The 12,831-nt window shown below is 40.2% G+C and overlaps 1 protein-coding gene across 3 annotated transcripts in view; it reads right to left on the bottom strand.

The window, feature by feature from the left end:
* FANCD2 (FA complementation group D2) overlaps positions 1 to 12,625 on the bottom strand; it is a 63,811-nt gene extending 51,186 nt beyond the window's left edge. For 2 of the 3 annotated variants that reach the window (XM_045493754.1, XM_045493757.1), the window contains exons 1-9: positions 12,502 to 12,608; positions 10,607 to 10,685; positions 8,293 to 8,433; positions 7,649 to 7,716; positions 6,902 to 7,005; positions 6,231 to 6,291; positions 5,252 to 5,304; positions 2,210 to 2,288; positions 1,059 to 1,183 (exon numbers count right to left, since the gene is read on the bottom strand). In XM_045493754.1, the coding sequence (XP_045349710.1) occupies positions 1,059 to 1,183; positions 2,210 to 2,288; positions 5,252 to 5,304; positions 6,231 to 6,291; positions 6,902 to 7,005; positions 7,649 to 7,716; positions 8,293 to 8,433; positions 10,607 to 10,670 (695 nt within the window). In that variant the 5' untranslated portion in view covers positions 10,671 to 10,685; positions 12,502 to 12,608. Of the gene's footprint in view, positions 1 to 1,058; positions 1,184 to 2,209; positions 2,289 to 5,251; positions 5,305 to 6,230; positions 6,292 to 6,901; positions 7,006 to 7,648; positions 7,717 to 8,292; positions 8,434 to 10,606; positions 10,700 to 12,501 lie in introns of all 3 variants that reach the window. The other variant, XM_045493756.1, reaches the window with a different exon arrangement.
* Between the last annotated feature and the right edge of the window lie 206 nt (positions 12,626 to 12,831).

Raw genomic sequence — 12,831 nt, 5'->3', positions numbered from 1 at the left:
ATGCTCATTACAGAAAATTCAAACAACAGAGTACAAACAAGAAGCTCTTCCTCACCATCTCTAGTACCCTGAGGTAACTACTACTGAGTTTGGCACATATCCTTCCTGAGAAAAGGAAAAAGAAAACCTACAACAGGAGTGTCTGGCTGGCTAAGTTGCTAGAGCACATGACTCTCAATCTCAGTAAGTTCAAACTCCACAATGGGCATGGAGCCTACTTAAAAAAATAATAATAAAGCAAAAAGAAGAAGAAGAAGAAGAAGAAGAAGAAGAAGAAGAAGAAGAAGAAGACCTACACCAATTACAATGAAGTATGGCAAATAGGATAGATATACATGCAAAGTGCTACAGGAGCAGAGTAGAGAACAGTGATGGATTCTAAGAAAAAGCTATGCAGAACGACAAGCTGGAATTAAGCAGGCCAAGTGGATGGTATAGTGCTATACCCAGAGGGAGCATACTGCCCAAAAACACAAAGGCAAGCAATCACTGGACATTTCTAGAGGTAGCTTTGCAGACATCTAAAGAAAAGGAAGTATTACAAATTGAATTTTTAAAAACTATTTCAAGGATAAGCAAGAAATTGCATTAAAACAGAAACCCTATTACATAGGGATAGTGTTCTCCCTTCCTTAATCACTGCCCTACCAATTACTATTTTTCACATAAATGACAGTAAGCAATGCTCTCAACACTGGGTCTGATGTGATGTACATCAGAATGAATCATTTAGGGACCAAAGAATATATGGATGTTTGATAAGCTCCACAAATGATTGGGACATGCAGTCACAAGTGAGGACTCCTTGGGTGGAAGATATGCTAACAAAACAAAGGGATTATGTTTATACGCCTAATCATAACCCAGACTTCATACTCACAACAGGTATACCACTTTAAAAAAAGTAGATGGGTCTACTTTATGCATCAAATATATACTCATTATTACAAAAACAAGTCAAATCCCATACCTGTTCATGGAAGGTAGATGCCATCAATATGTTACCACTACTGTTTCATACTGCAGCAATAAGGCTGCCAGAATGGGAACTTACTCACCTCAGTTCTTTCCCCACATCACCATGCTGGGAATCCCCTAGGATCTCAGGAAGGCTGGTAACAAAGTCATGCTGCAGGTATAGTGGAGCAATACTGATCAGCTGCATGACCTTGGTGGTGAGATCCTGCAGTGGAAGAGCCCATTAGAACTGTTGCACATTACCAGGAACAGAGAAAGACTTCCTCCTCATTAAATGTATAGCTGGAATTATCTTGTGTATCATATGACACCTATACATAAACTCAAAGCCTAAATGGAGAGGTAAATGACCCAGGAATTTTCACACATGGGATGGTACATTAAAAAAAAAGTAGAGTGGATACTATATTATCTAATGGGTCTGTTATATACTTTACTTCATTTAATCTTCACAACTCTGGAGTCTGTGTGACAATTCCACCGCCCCCTTTTTTTACATTGTTTTTTTTTTTTTAAGTAGGCTCCATGCCCAACGTGGGGTTTGAACTCATGATCCAGAGATCAAGAGTTGCACCCTTTACTGACTGAGCTAGCCAGGTACATCGATAGTTCCCATTTTTAAAATGTGAGGATATGTGCTGCTCAAAGATACACAAAAAGTGACAGACCCAAAATTCTAGCCCACAGGAGATTCTAAAACTCATGTTCTTCCAAATAAAGATTTAGCCTTAGAATGTCTGACAAAAATTAATAGAATGAATTAATGAATTCTGAAAAGAAATAGGCCTTAACCCTAGGCTCAAAAAAGATCCAATTTTACCAAGGTGCTTAATAACAATTCACATTAATTGCAAAAACTTTCTAAAACTTTCCTCATATGCAATCAAATTAAATATTTGCAGAGCGGTAGGCTGGTGTGGGATCTCATGCCTTTTGAGAAATAAAACATAGTAATCTCTCAACTTTGGACAGCTACTTAACTTCTTTTCAATTCTTTCAATTTATTTAATAGATGATATCTACTCATCATAATTAGAAAAAAAATTTTTCGAGAAATTTAAAAGGTGAAATATCCATGATTCTCAAATTATGACAGGAGAAAAAAGCTAACAAATAAACAGAAAAATGTGAATTTTCAGTTAAGAAAAAAAACCCCTGCAATTCCAAAAGTTTGGTTAAATTTGGAAAACAGACTCTAAATCTAAGAGACAGAACAAGTCCCAAAGCCTACCTTGCCATCCACAATTTTGTCAAGCCATTTCAGCTGACTGATGATGAGTCTGGGCATGTTAAGTCCATCACTGTTCACACTGAAATGTTAGGACAAGAAGACAGAAACTGAGCCTTTCTGACTTACACAACAGCAAGCCTTAATACTGCACAAAACATTTCAGACACTGAATGAACACTTACTGAACATTTACACATTACAAGCTGTGTTAGACATACATATGATACAAGAAAATCATGAGACGTATATGTTGAGAAAGATCCAAGAAGATGCACTAAACTGTTAACAGTAGCTGCATCTGGGGAGCATTTAAAGAAAGGTTAAGAAAGGTCTGTAGAGTGGGGCACCTAGGTGGCTCAGTTGGTTGGACGACCGACTTCAGCTCAGGTCATGATCTCACAGTCTGTGAGTTCAAGCCCCACATCAAGCTCTTGCTGACAGCTCGGAGCCTAGAGCCGGCTTCGGATTCTGTGTGTCCCTCTCTCTCTGCCCCTCCCCCACTCACACTCTGTCTCTCTCTCTCTCTCTCAAAAAGAAAAAGAAACAAAGAAAAAAATTTTTTAAAAAGTTAAAAAAACTTTAAAAAAAAGGTCTGTAGAGTATTTCTTAATAATAACAAATAAAATCAAGGTGATAAATTTGAATAAACTGAGTAAGAAGAACATTTTTATTTATTTATTTACTTATTTATATTTATTTTTTAATGCTTCCTCATTTTTGAGAGAGAAACACAGGGGAGGGGTAGAGAGAGAAAGAGACAGAGGATCCAAAGTGGACTCCAAGCTCAGAGCAGAGAGCCAGATTTGAGGCTCGAACTCACAAACCATGAGATAATGACTTGAGCTGAAGTCAGGTGCTTAACCGACAGAGACAGCCATACACCCCTATTTATTTATTTTGAGGCGGGGGGGGAGGGGGGTTGTGGCAGAGAGAGAGGAGGACAGAGAACCTCAAGCAGGTTCTGTGCTGTCAGCACTGTCATCGCAGAGTCAGATGCGGTGCCAATTCCACAAACTGTGAGATCATGACCTTAGCTGAAATCAACAGTTGCGACACCTAATCGATTGAGCGACACAGCCCCAAGAATATTTTTAAAAGGTAGAATATTAAATACATCACTATGATGAGTACCAATAAAAGCAAGCACTGTGCTTTGGAAACACAGAAGGTCAAATTAGATTATGTAAAAGTACTGAAAATCGTTTATAGATGAAGAAATTCTGGCTCACTTATTATTATTTCCCCCAAAATGACAGTCTCTGCCTTCCTCAATCTCCTATGTCTACAGTTTTGGACAACCTTCCATTCCTTTCCTTGACAGTGTTCTCAATGTTTGTTTAGTGCAGTCAAATGTAACTGCTGAAAAAGACATAAAGCAACTAGTGTGAGCCATTCAGGCAAAGCACAAATTTGTAAAGAACTATCTGTAAGTTTACTATTATTATTATTATTATTATTATTATCATCATTGTTATATACAAAGCCTAGAAAAAACACATATTAGGGGTGCTTGGGTAGCTCAGTTGGTTAAGTGTCCAACTCTTGAATTTGGTTCAGGTCATGATCTCACAGTATGTGGGTTCAGGCCCCATGTCAGGCTCCACGCTATCAGCTTGGGATTCTGTCTCCCTCTCTCTCTGCCTGTACCCTGCTTGCTCCCTCTGTCTCACTCTCTGAAAATAAACAAACTTCAAGAAAAAAAAAGAAAAAACACACATTAAAAACGAGAAAGTAGGGGCGCCTGAGTAACTCAGTCGGTTAAGCATCCGACTTTGGCTCAGGTCATGATCTCATGGTTCGTGGGTTCAAGCCCCGCATTGGGCTCTGTATGACAGCTCAGAGCCTGGAGCCTGCTTTGTCTCCCTCTCTCTCGGCCCCTCCCCTGCTCATGTTCTCTCAAAAATAAATAAACATTAAAAAAAAATTTTTTTTAATTAAAGAAAAAAAGAGTATGCAAAATCTAAGGAAGGTTTTGATACACACAACCTAATACCCTTCGGAATGACTTCAACCAGTTTATTATGTTCATTAGTAATGTACAAGCATGACTGTTCATTACACTGAATAACAAAGATTCTTTGAGAGTGGGAAAAAATGTATTTATTGTTTTAAATTTGTATTTTTGATTATTAATGAAACTGAGCATTAATTTGTTTTCAGTGTTTATTTTTGACAGAGAGAGAGACAGAGCATGAAAGGGGGAGAGTGAGGGAGGGGCAGAGAGCAAGGAAGACAGAATCTGAAGCTGGCTCCAGGATTTGAGCTGTCAGCACAGAGCCCCATGCGGGGCTCAAACTTGCAAACCACAAGATCATGACCTGAGCTCAAGTCGGACACTTAACTGACTGAGCCACCCAGGCACATCCCCCACTTTTTATTTTTTTTAAATGTGAAACTGAGTATTTAAAAAAATGTTTGACACTCTTGTATTTCTTTGTGAATTATCTATTTGTGACCTTTTTCTACTTTTCTATTAGGTTGTTAATTAAAAAAAAAAAAAAAGTCACACACATACACCATAAAATTGAAAAGGTAAAGAATGGTATTCATAGAACATCTGACACCAAGCAATTGGCTCCCCTCCTTGGAGACAACTATTACCAGTTTATGGTATATCCTTCTAGGAACACGCAGTCATATAAACAGATTACATTTTTTTCAAAATACACCTCAGTAAAATCTTAGTAGTCACTTAAGAATCTGGTGTCACGAGGGGCGCCTGGGTGGCGCAGTCAGTTAAGTGTCCAACTTCAGCCAGGTCACGATCTCGCGGTCCGTGAGTTTGAGCCCCGCGTCGGGCTCCGGGCTGATGGCTCAGAGCCTGGAGCCTGTTTCCGATTCTGTGTCTCCCTCTCTCTCTGCCCCTCCCCCATTCATGCTCTGTCTCTCTCTGTCCCAAAATAAATAAACGTTGAAAAAAAAAAGAATCTGGTGTCACGGTCAATATGACTTTTAGAGAAACCAATGTTTCACAGTAATCTTTTCAGAGAGAAACTTAAATACACAAAAGTAATTTAAGCATTCCAGAGTAATTCCACTTACTTTTCAAAAAGAAATTCTGGCAACTTTTCAAATAAGGTTTTGATAATGGCAGGCTGAAAAAGAAGACATAAGGAGTTAGGAGATGGTCTTGAAATATACAACAGAAATATATAATTAGCCATAATGTGCTCCAACAAGAGCTCTGGGAGGAACAACTCTGGTATAATTAAAATCTCATTTTAAGAATGGCCACTTGAATGCTGGCTATATCTCGAATATAAGTTGTTGAAATACAAAGACTTGTCATTAATGTATCTTTAAAAAAATTGCAAAATGATTTATGCAGTATTAAAATAATCAGATAATAATATTATTAAATATGATGACAACTGTTAGTTCATGAAATGCAGACTTAAAAAATTATCCAACAGTTTGCAAAAAGAGAAGATTTCACTCCAGAGGAACAAGAGGGCTCTTAAATTTAATCTAACTAAATTATACTGAAGATTTCCAAAGAGAAGGATGGGATATGAGTGTGGGAAGATTAGCAGTGGGAAAGAAAAAAAGAAAAAAATGGAGGACAGGGTAAACCAAGAATTTCCACTGTATGTTTTTATAATGTGAAACATTTAAAACATGTCAAAGCATTATCCACTCAACATATTAAAAGAGAGGAGGAGGAAAAGGGTAAATCAAGTTAATAAGCAAATAAAAACCTATATAGGAGACGATACAGATGTGAATATGGCAGAGATATATAAGGTACACAGACACACAAGAGGAAGCTTTACAAATCAAGAATCAGAGGCTGAGGGAATATAGAATATTTTAAAGAAATGTACTGAGCTAATTAAATTAGCTCAGTCCAAAGCTGCAGATATTAGCTTACCAGATATACTTCTGCAACAGGGCTATGGTAAACTACTGCAAACCCAAACTCTCCGATTAACCCTACCTGACCCTTTATGCCATTTATACTTGGGCATACACCACAAATCACATCCATCTATTGTTCACAGAAAATGTGGCACAGTCTCACCTGTAATATGTCAATTCCCAGAAGCAATTTAATGAGGCTCTTAGAGTAAGATGCGCCCATGCTGTTAAAAAAAAAAAGACATTCATTTTCTGTTCTGTTTTCCCTGTTTTAATATTTTTACCATCTTTTCTTCATAAAATTGGTTAAATATACAATATTTAAAAAGAAACTATCCTCTTATACCAGAAATACAGAACATGAGAAGATGGCTCTTAAACCAGGCTCTTAGTTAAAATTCTATCAACACAGATGAGACACACTCCAGAAAACACCCTGGCTCTTAGTCTCATAAACATAAATTAATAATTTAAAGGTTAGGTTAAAACTGAAGAAAAAAGAGTTGCTTTTTCTTCTTCTTCTTCTTCTTTTTTTTTTTTTTTTTTTTGAGAGAAACAGGAAGAGGGGCAGACTGAAAGAAAGCATCTCAAGCAGGCGTTATGTTCAGCATGGAGCCCAACGCAGGGCTTGATCCCATGACCCTGGAACCATGACCTAAGCCAAAACCACGTGGGACACTCAACCAATGAGCCACCCAGGTGCCCCAAGAGAAAAGGGTTATAAAAATAAAGTGAAATTACAAAAAAAATACATTCTCCCCTCATCCCCAACCTGCAATTTGGTTAGTGTTAACAGCTTAAACTTCAGCAAGATTCTATGCCTCCACTCCATACCTGGCTTCCTCATCCTGCAGACGTTCACAAGACAAAAGGCAGTTCCTGAAACTGTCTTGGTCCTCGATGTAGGATTCCAGGCCACTAACAAATTCTTCTATTATCTTAATGACATTGAAAAAAAAAAAAGGTTAAGAGTTAAGATTTTTAGTTTAACATTTGCTGTAGATTAACTAAAAATCATTCTAGCCCATTCAACTTTATGCCTGCATCTTTATTTTTTTTTAATTTTTTAACGTTTATTTTTTTTTTTTTTTAATTTTTTTTAACGTTTATTTATTTTGGGGACAGAAAGAGACAGAGCATGAATGGGGGAGGGGCAGAGAGAGAGGGAGACACAGAATCGGAAGCAGGCTCCAGGCTCTGAGCCATCAGCCCAGAGCCCAACGCGGGGCTCGAACTCATGGTCTGTGAGATCGTGACCTGAGCTGAAGTCGGACGCTTAACCGACTGAGCCACCCAGGTGCCCCTTTTTAACGTTTATTCTTGATACAGAGAGAGAGAGTGTGTGAGCAGGGGAGGGTCAGAGACAGAGGGAGACAGAATCTGAAGCAGGCTTCAGGCTCTGAGCTCCCAGCACAGAGCCTGATGTGGGGCTCAAACTCACTAACCGTTGAGATCAAGACCCAAGCCCAAGTCGGACACTTAACTGACTGAGCCACCCAGGCACCCCTATGCCTGCATCTTTAAATCCCCAATTCCAGAGTAGTGCTGGAAAAAGCAAAAGTACCAGGAAGAAACACATACTTGGGGATAAGAAGGATGTTTCCTCAGAGTCTGAAGGAGCTTCTTTTGGAAAACAATTTGATCCACAGCTATGAGGAAAAAAACAGATGGTCACCAGAATCTTTAATATCTCCCACTATACTTTTACTTTCCTAAAGACCTATGTTTCCTGCCTGATGAAGCCAATAAAGATATTTTCAACCTAATTTCAGAGCTAAATTTTCTAAACCCATCGTAAAACAGATTTAGCTCTGATAGAGGATAGCTATTAAGTGTACCAAAAAAGATACGCCATAATCTTAGCAGAATAAAGTAATCTATGCCCTAAAAGCAGGGCTTTACATGGCTTTATAAATTTTCGTTTGAAATTATTCTGACACAGATCTAATTACTCTCGAGTATTAATTTATTTTTCCACAATAAAACACAAAGTAATACAAGTATATAATTTTTTCTAAAAAAAATTAGAATTACTTTACTTAACATGCATTAATCAGAACCAAAAACTATAACAATATTCTCTAAAAAGCAATTTCAACGTTAATTTTGTCTCAAGAAAGACAATACTTCTATTTTTAATCTTCATTGCCTCTATTTCGAAAATCCATGATTCAGTGCTGAGCCCTGCACCAAACCCAGAGAAAAGATTTAAATTAAAATATTACTTAGTTGATTCTGACTCTCTCCTGTTTTAAGAATAACTCCTGATGTTTTAAGAAGCTTTATAAAAACATTGTCGTTTTCTTCCACTTCATTGTGAATATGAGACTTCTTTGTCTTCTTGGAAAGTGGTTGCTTGCTGGCTTCTGAAAACAAACAAAATTTTCAAGAATGTGACAAACAGTAAAGATTAAAAAATGTAAACTTTAGAATAACCCTAAAGGAAAGTTGATGGGTTCTTGAAGAATTATATTGAAATTGATGCTATAGTAAAATTTTATCTCTAACAATGGTCAGACATAGTGGCGTACAAATAAAACAATCAATAAATAGAATTATTTTTATCTATTGCATTTTGATTTGGAGAATTCAAAACATGCCACTTCTAATAAAAATAACCATGGAACTGTTTAATCACCCAAATTCTAAAGCAGTCAGGGTGCCTCAAACTGTTGTTTGCAAACCACTGCACTGGAATCACTAACAAGCTTATTAAAAGCACATTCTTGGGGCACCTGGATGGCTCAGTCAGTTAAGCATCTGACTCTTGGTTTCAGCTCAGGTCATGGTCTCACGATTAGCGGGATCGAGCCCCATTGGGTTCTGTGCTGTCAGTGCAGAGCCTAGCTTGGATTCTTTCTCTTTCTCTCCCTCTCTCTGCCCTCCCCTGCATGTGCATGCTCTCTCTCTCTCTCAAATAAACTTAAAGGGGCGCCTGGATGGCTCAGTCGGTTGAGCGTCTGACTTCAGCTTAGGTCATGATCTTGCAGTTTGTGAGTTCCAGCCCTGCATTGGGTTCTGCACTGACAGCTCAAAGCCTGGAGCCTATTTCAGATTCGATATCTCCCTCTCTGTCTGTCCCTCCCCTTCTTGTGCTCTGTCTCTCAAAAGTAAATAAACATTAAAAAAAAAAAAGTGCATTCTTAGGTCACATCCCATAGTTACTCAATTAAAATCTCAGGTATGGGTCCTGGGCGTGTGAATTTTAAAAAGTTCTCCAGGAGGTAATAATCTTGATGCACACAACTTGATGCAGGGGTAGAAAGAATCAGGCAGGTTCTCCTGCATCAAGCCTTTGAGTACAAAGCCCGGAGTGGTTTTATCCCAAGGTTTTCGCCCCAAGAGAAGTAATAAAACATAATAAATGGGGCGCCTGGGCGGCTCAGTCAGTTAAGTGTCCGACTCTTGATTTTAGCTCAGGCCATCTCATGGTTCAAGAGTTCAACCCCGGGGCGCCTGGGTGGCGCAGTCGGTTAAGCGTCCGACTTCAGCCAGGTCACGATCTCGCGGTCCGGGAGTTCAAGCCCCGCGTCGGGCTCTGGGCTGATGGCTCAGAGCCTGGAGCCTGTTTCCGATTCTGTGTCTCCCTCTCTCTCTGCCCCTCCCCCGTTCATGCTCTGTCTCTCTCTGTCCCAAAAATAAATAAAACGTTGAAAAAAAAAAAATGAAAAAAAAAAAAAAAAAAAGAGTTCAACCCCGCATCAGGCTCTGTGCTGATACTGCGGAGCTTGCTTGGGATTCTCTTCCTCTCTCTCTTTGCCCCTCTCCTGCTCGAGTTCTCTCCCTTTCTCTCTCTCAAAACAAACAAATAAATTTAAATAATGATAAACAAAACAAACAGATACTTGAAATTAAGTATGATTATTTATTCTTCTCCTTTAATGATGTAACAAGTTACAACTACCTTAACAGAGTAGATGAGTATAATAAATGAAAAGACAATCAACCTCTTTTCATGAGAACTCTTAGGGCCTCTGTCCACCACATTCTCATATGGACAGAATTTACACTGTTTCTTCACCCTTAATGTGTTTGCTTTGATATGATGCCTTTCCTTCATACATCAGTCTATCTGTATTGTAATTTTTTTAAGATTTTACTTTTAAGCAGTCTCTACTACACCCAATATGGGGGGGGGGGGTCAAACTCATAACCCCGAGACCAAGAGTTACACACTCTATTGACTGAGCAAGGCAGATGCCCCCATAATTTCTTTTAAGGGAGGAAAGGGGACCACAAGTTTAAAGGATACAGACTATGTTGTACCTTTTTCTCACCATCTAGATGATGTAAGTAGATGAGCTCTATAATACTCATTCCTCTTAGGGATGTGGAGACAGAAGCTCAGAGACAGTGGGCATGCCCAAAGTCATACATGGAATCAGAGGCAGAAACTCAATCCCAAATCTCCTGATACCAGATTCTGTGTGTTCTAACCATTAAGTCGTGATGATTTCCAGCTTGAAAGGAGGAACTTTCTCTGTAAGTGTCTCACACATTTGTTATAGGAAATAAAACAACAAATAACTAGATACTTACTGGAAGCCTCTTCTGTCAGGCTTTCTTTATCCTCCAATTTTGACGGCCTTCTCTTGGGAACCATTCTGACCGAAGTCTTCTGCAATTAAATTACTTTTGAGAGCAAAGTCAGAGGGTAGAAGTTACCCTCTAGAAGCTAGATAAATCCTGAAAAGTCAAAGCTATAGCTCAAAGAAAACTACTCTATCAAAAGCCAAAGAACTTCTACACTTCTATACCAAAGAAGTCTTTACATTAATACTGTCTAAATCCAGGTGCTGAGAGAATTTCAACTCCTGTATCTGGTCAATACTCCCCTGCTTTCAAGACTTTACCTAGTTGCCTCTATAGCCAGACCACTTTCTTCCTGCTGAAGGATAAAACCCAGTTCTCTTTCTGACATTAGAGATACTTCATCATCTAGCCCCAATCTACCATCTCCTTTAACTCATTAATACAGGATTATATGTTGGAGACTGTCCCAGGTGCTGGGGTTACAACTGTGAACAAGACATGATCCCTGCCCTCAGGGAATTTAAATTATAGTAATGAATGGTCTTGATGTAGTTACTTAACTACATTGTGTAAGTGCTACAAAAGTACAGGGTGCTATGAGGGCTTACATGGACATTTAGTCTAGATATGGGTAGGGGAGATGAAGAAAAGCTGGGACAATTTTTCAGGGATCATCTGAGAAAATGGTATTAAAGCAGGGACCTGAAGGCTGAAACAGGAGATTACCAATAGAAGATGTATGAGAAGAGTAGTCCAGGCAGAGAAAAACTCAACAGTGAACAAGTAAGGAGCTTGTAGTCAGAAATGAAACCGCGGAGGGGTGCCTGGGTGGCTCAGTGGGTTAAGCATCTGACTTCGGCTCAGGTCATGATCTCATGGTTGATGGGTTCGAGGCCCACATTGGGCTCTGTGCTGCCAGCTCAGAGCCTGGAGCCTGCTTAGATTCTGTGTCCCCCCTCTGCTCCTCCCCCGCTCACGCTTCTCCCACTCTCGCTCTCAAAAATAAATAAGCATAAAAAAAAAAAACAAAGAAGAAATGAAACTGCAGAGGTAGGGGAGGGCCTGAACCACATTAAGGGCCTCCTAGTGTCTCTCATAAACCAGAACATTCCTGGTCTCAGCACTTTTGCATAAGGTTTTTTTTCACCTGAAACGCTCCTCTCTGCTTGGAAACTACTAATCCTGAAAGACATGGCCAAATGTCATCTTCCTTGAAAAATGTTCCTCCTATCCCCAAGGGGGTTTGCAACTCCAGCTTCCCTGTTCCACAGAGTGTATCTAGGATCCCCTACCACATCACATTAGACTGCAGGGCTCCTTCACAACAGGAACCCGGAATGACTTATCTCAGCATCCCCAGTGCCTAGCACAGTACCTGGAATAAAATTTCGGGAAATATTCGCTAAATGAGAATGGCTGGCAGGCAAGTAAATATTAATAACTAACAAGAACGATTTTAAGTGCTTTGTAATGAATACTTCATTACTCACTAACCTTTTGGAGAGAGGTACCATTATTATTCTCCTTCAGTGGCAGAAATGGGATCCTTAGGCAGTCTGACTCCAGAATCCGCAGTACCTACCACCGATACTCACTCTTAATTAGAACGATGTCTTCCCAAAATAGTTAACATTTACTAACTACCACGCACCCTGCTAAGCGTTTTCTTCATCCGCTGCCTCGTGAAGTATCTATAACCATTATCAGCCATTTTATAGACAGAAAAATTAAGGTAAATCATGGCCGTCTGACATCAGGGCGCAAGCCCATAACATGCCTCCTTTCCAGAGAAGCCTGGACAGACTGGTGGGCTGGGCCAGCTGTCTGGACTAAGTCTTTCGGAAACGAGTTGGGGGTAAAAGCCTTTCTCATTTTGTTATTTTAACGACGCAGGGAGGTACCTGGGGGGCTAAATTCCACGACAGGGCAGATGAGGAGGCCGACGTTCGGGGCGCGGAGCCCCAGAAGGAAAGGCCGGACTCGGCCGGACCTAGCGACCAGACCACAGACGCGCGAACCCTCGAGAGACGACGACCGCGACTCCTCTCACCCGCGCAGAAGCCGTCTCCGCCCCTCGTTTTCGACTTGCGCGCCCGGCGCTACGCCACGCTGACGCCACCAAGGCTCGCCTCACCGTGACGCAAAATATCCGCGCCGGAAGTGCGCGGCCGGGCGGCCCGGCTGGGGCAGTGCGCGAGGGCCGAGGCCGGAGTAGGGTTTGGGGCCAGCCA

Source organism: Leopardus geoffroyi, chromosome A2, assembly GCF_018350155.1.
Source record: "Leopardus geoffroyi isolate Oge1 chromosome A2, O.geoffroyi_Oge1_pat1.0, whole genome shotgun sequence".
Classification (NCBI taxonomy): Eukaryota; Metazoa; Chordata; class Mammalia; order Carnivora; family Felidae; genus Leopardus; species Leopardus geoffroyi.
This window is presented reverse-complemented; position numbering and strand designations above follow the sequence as displayed.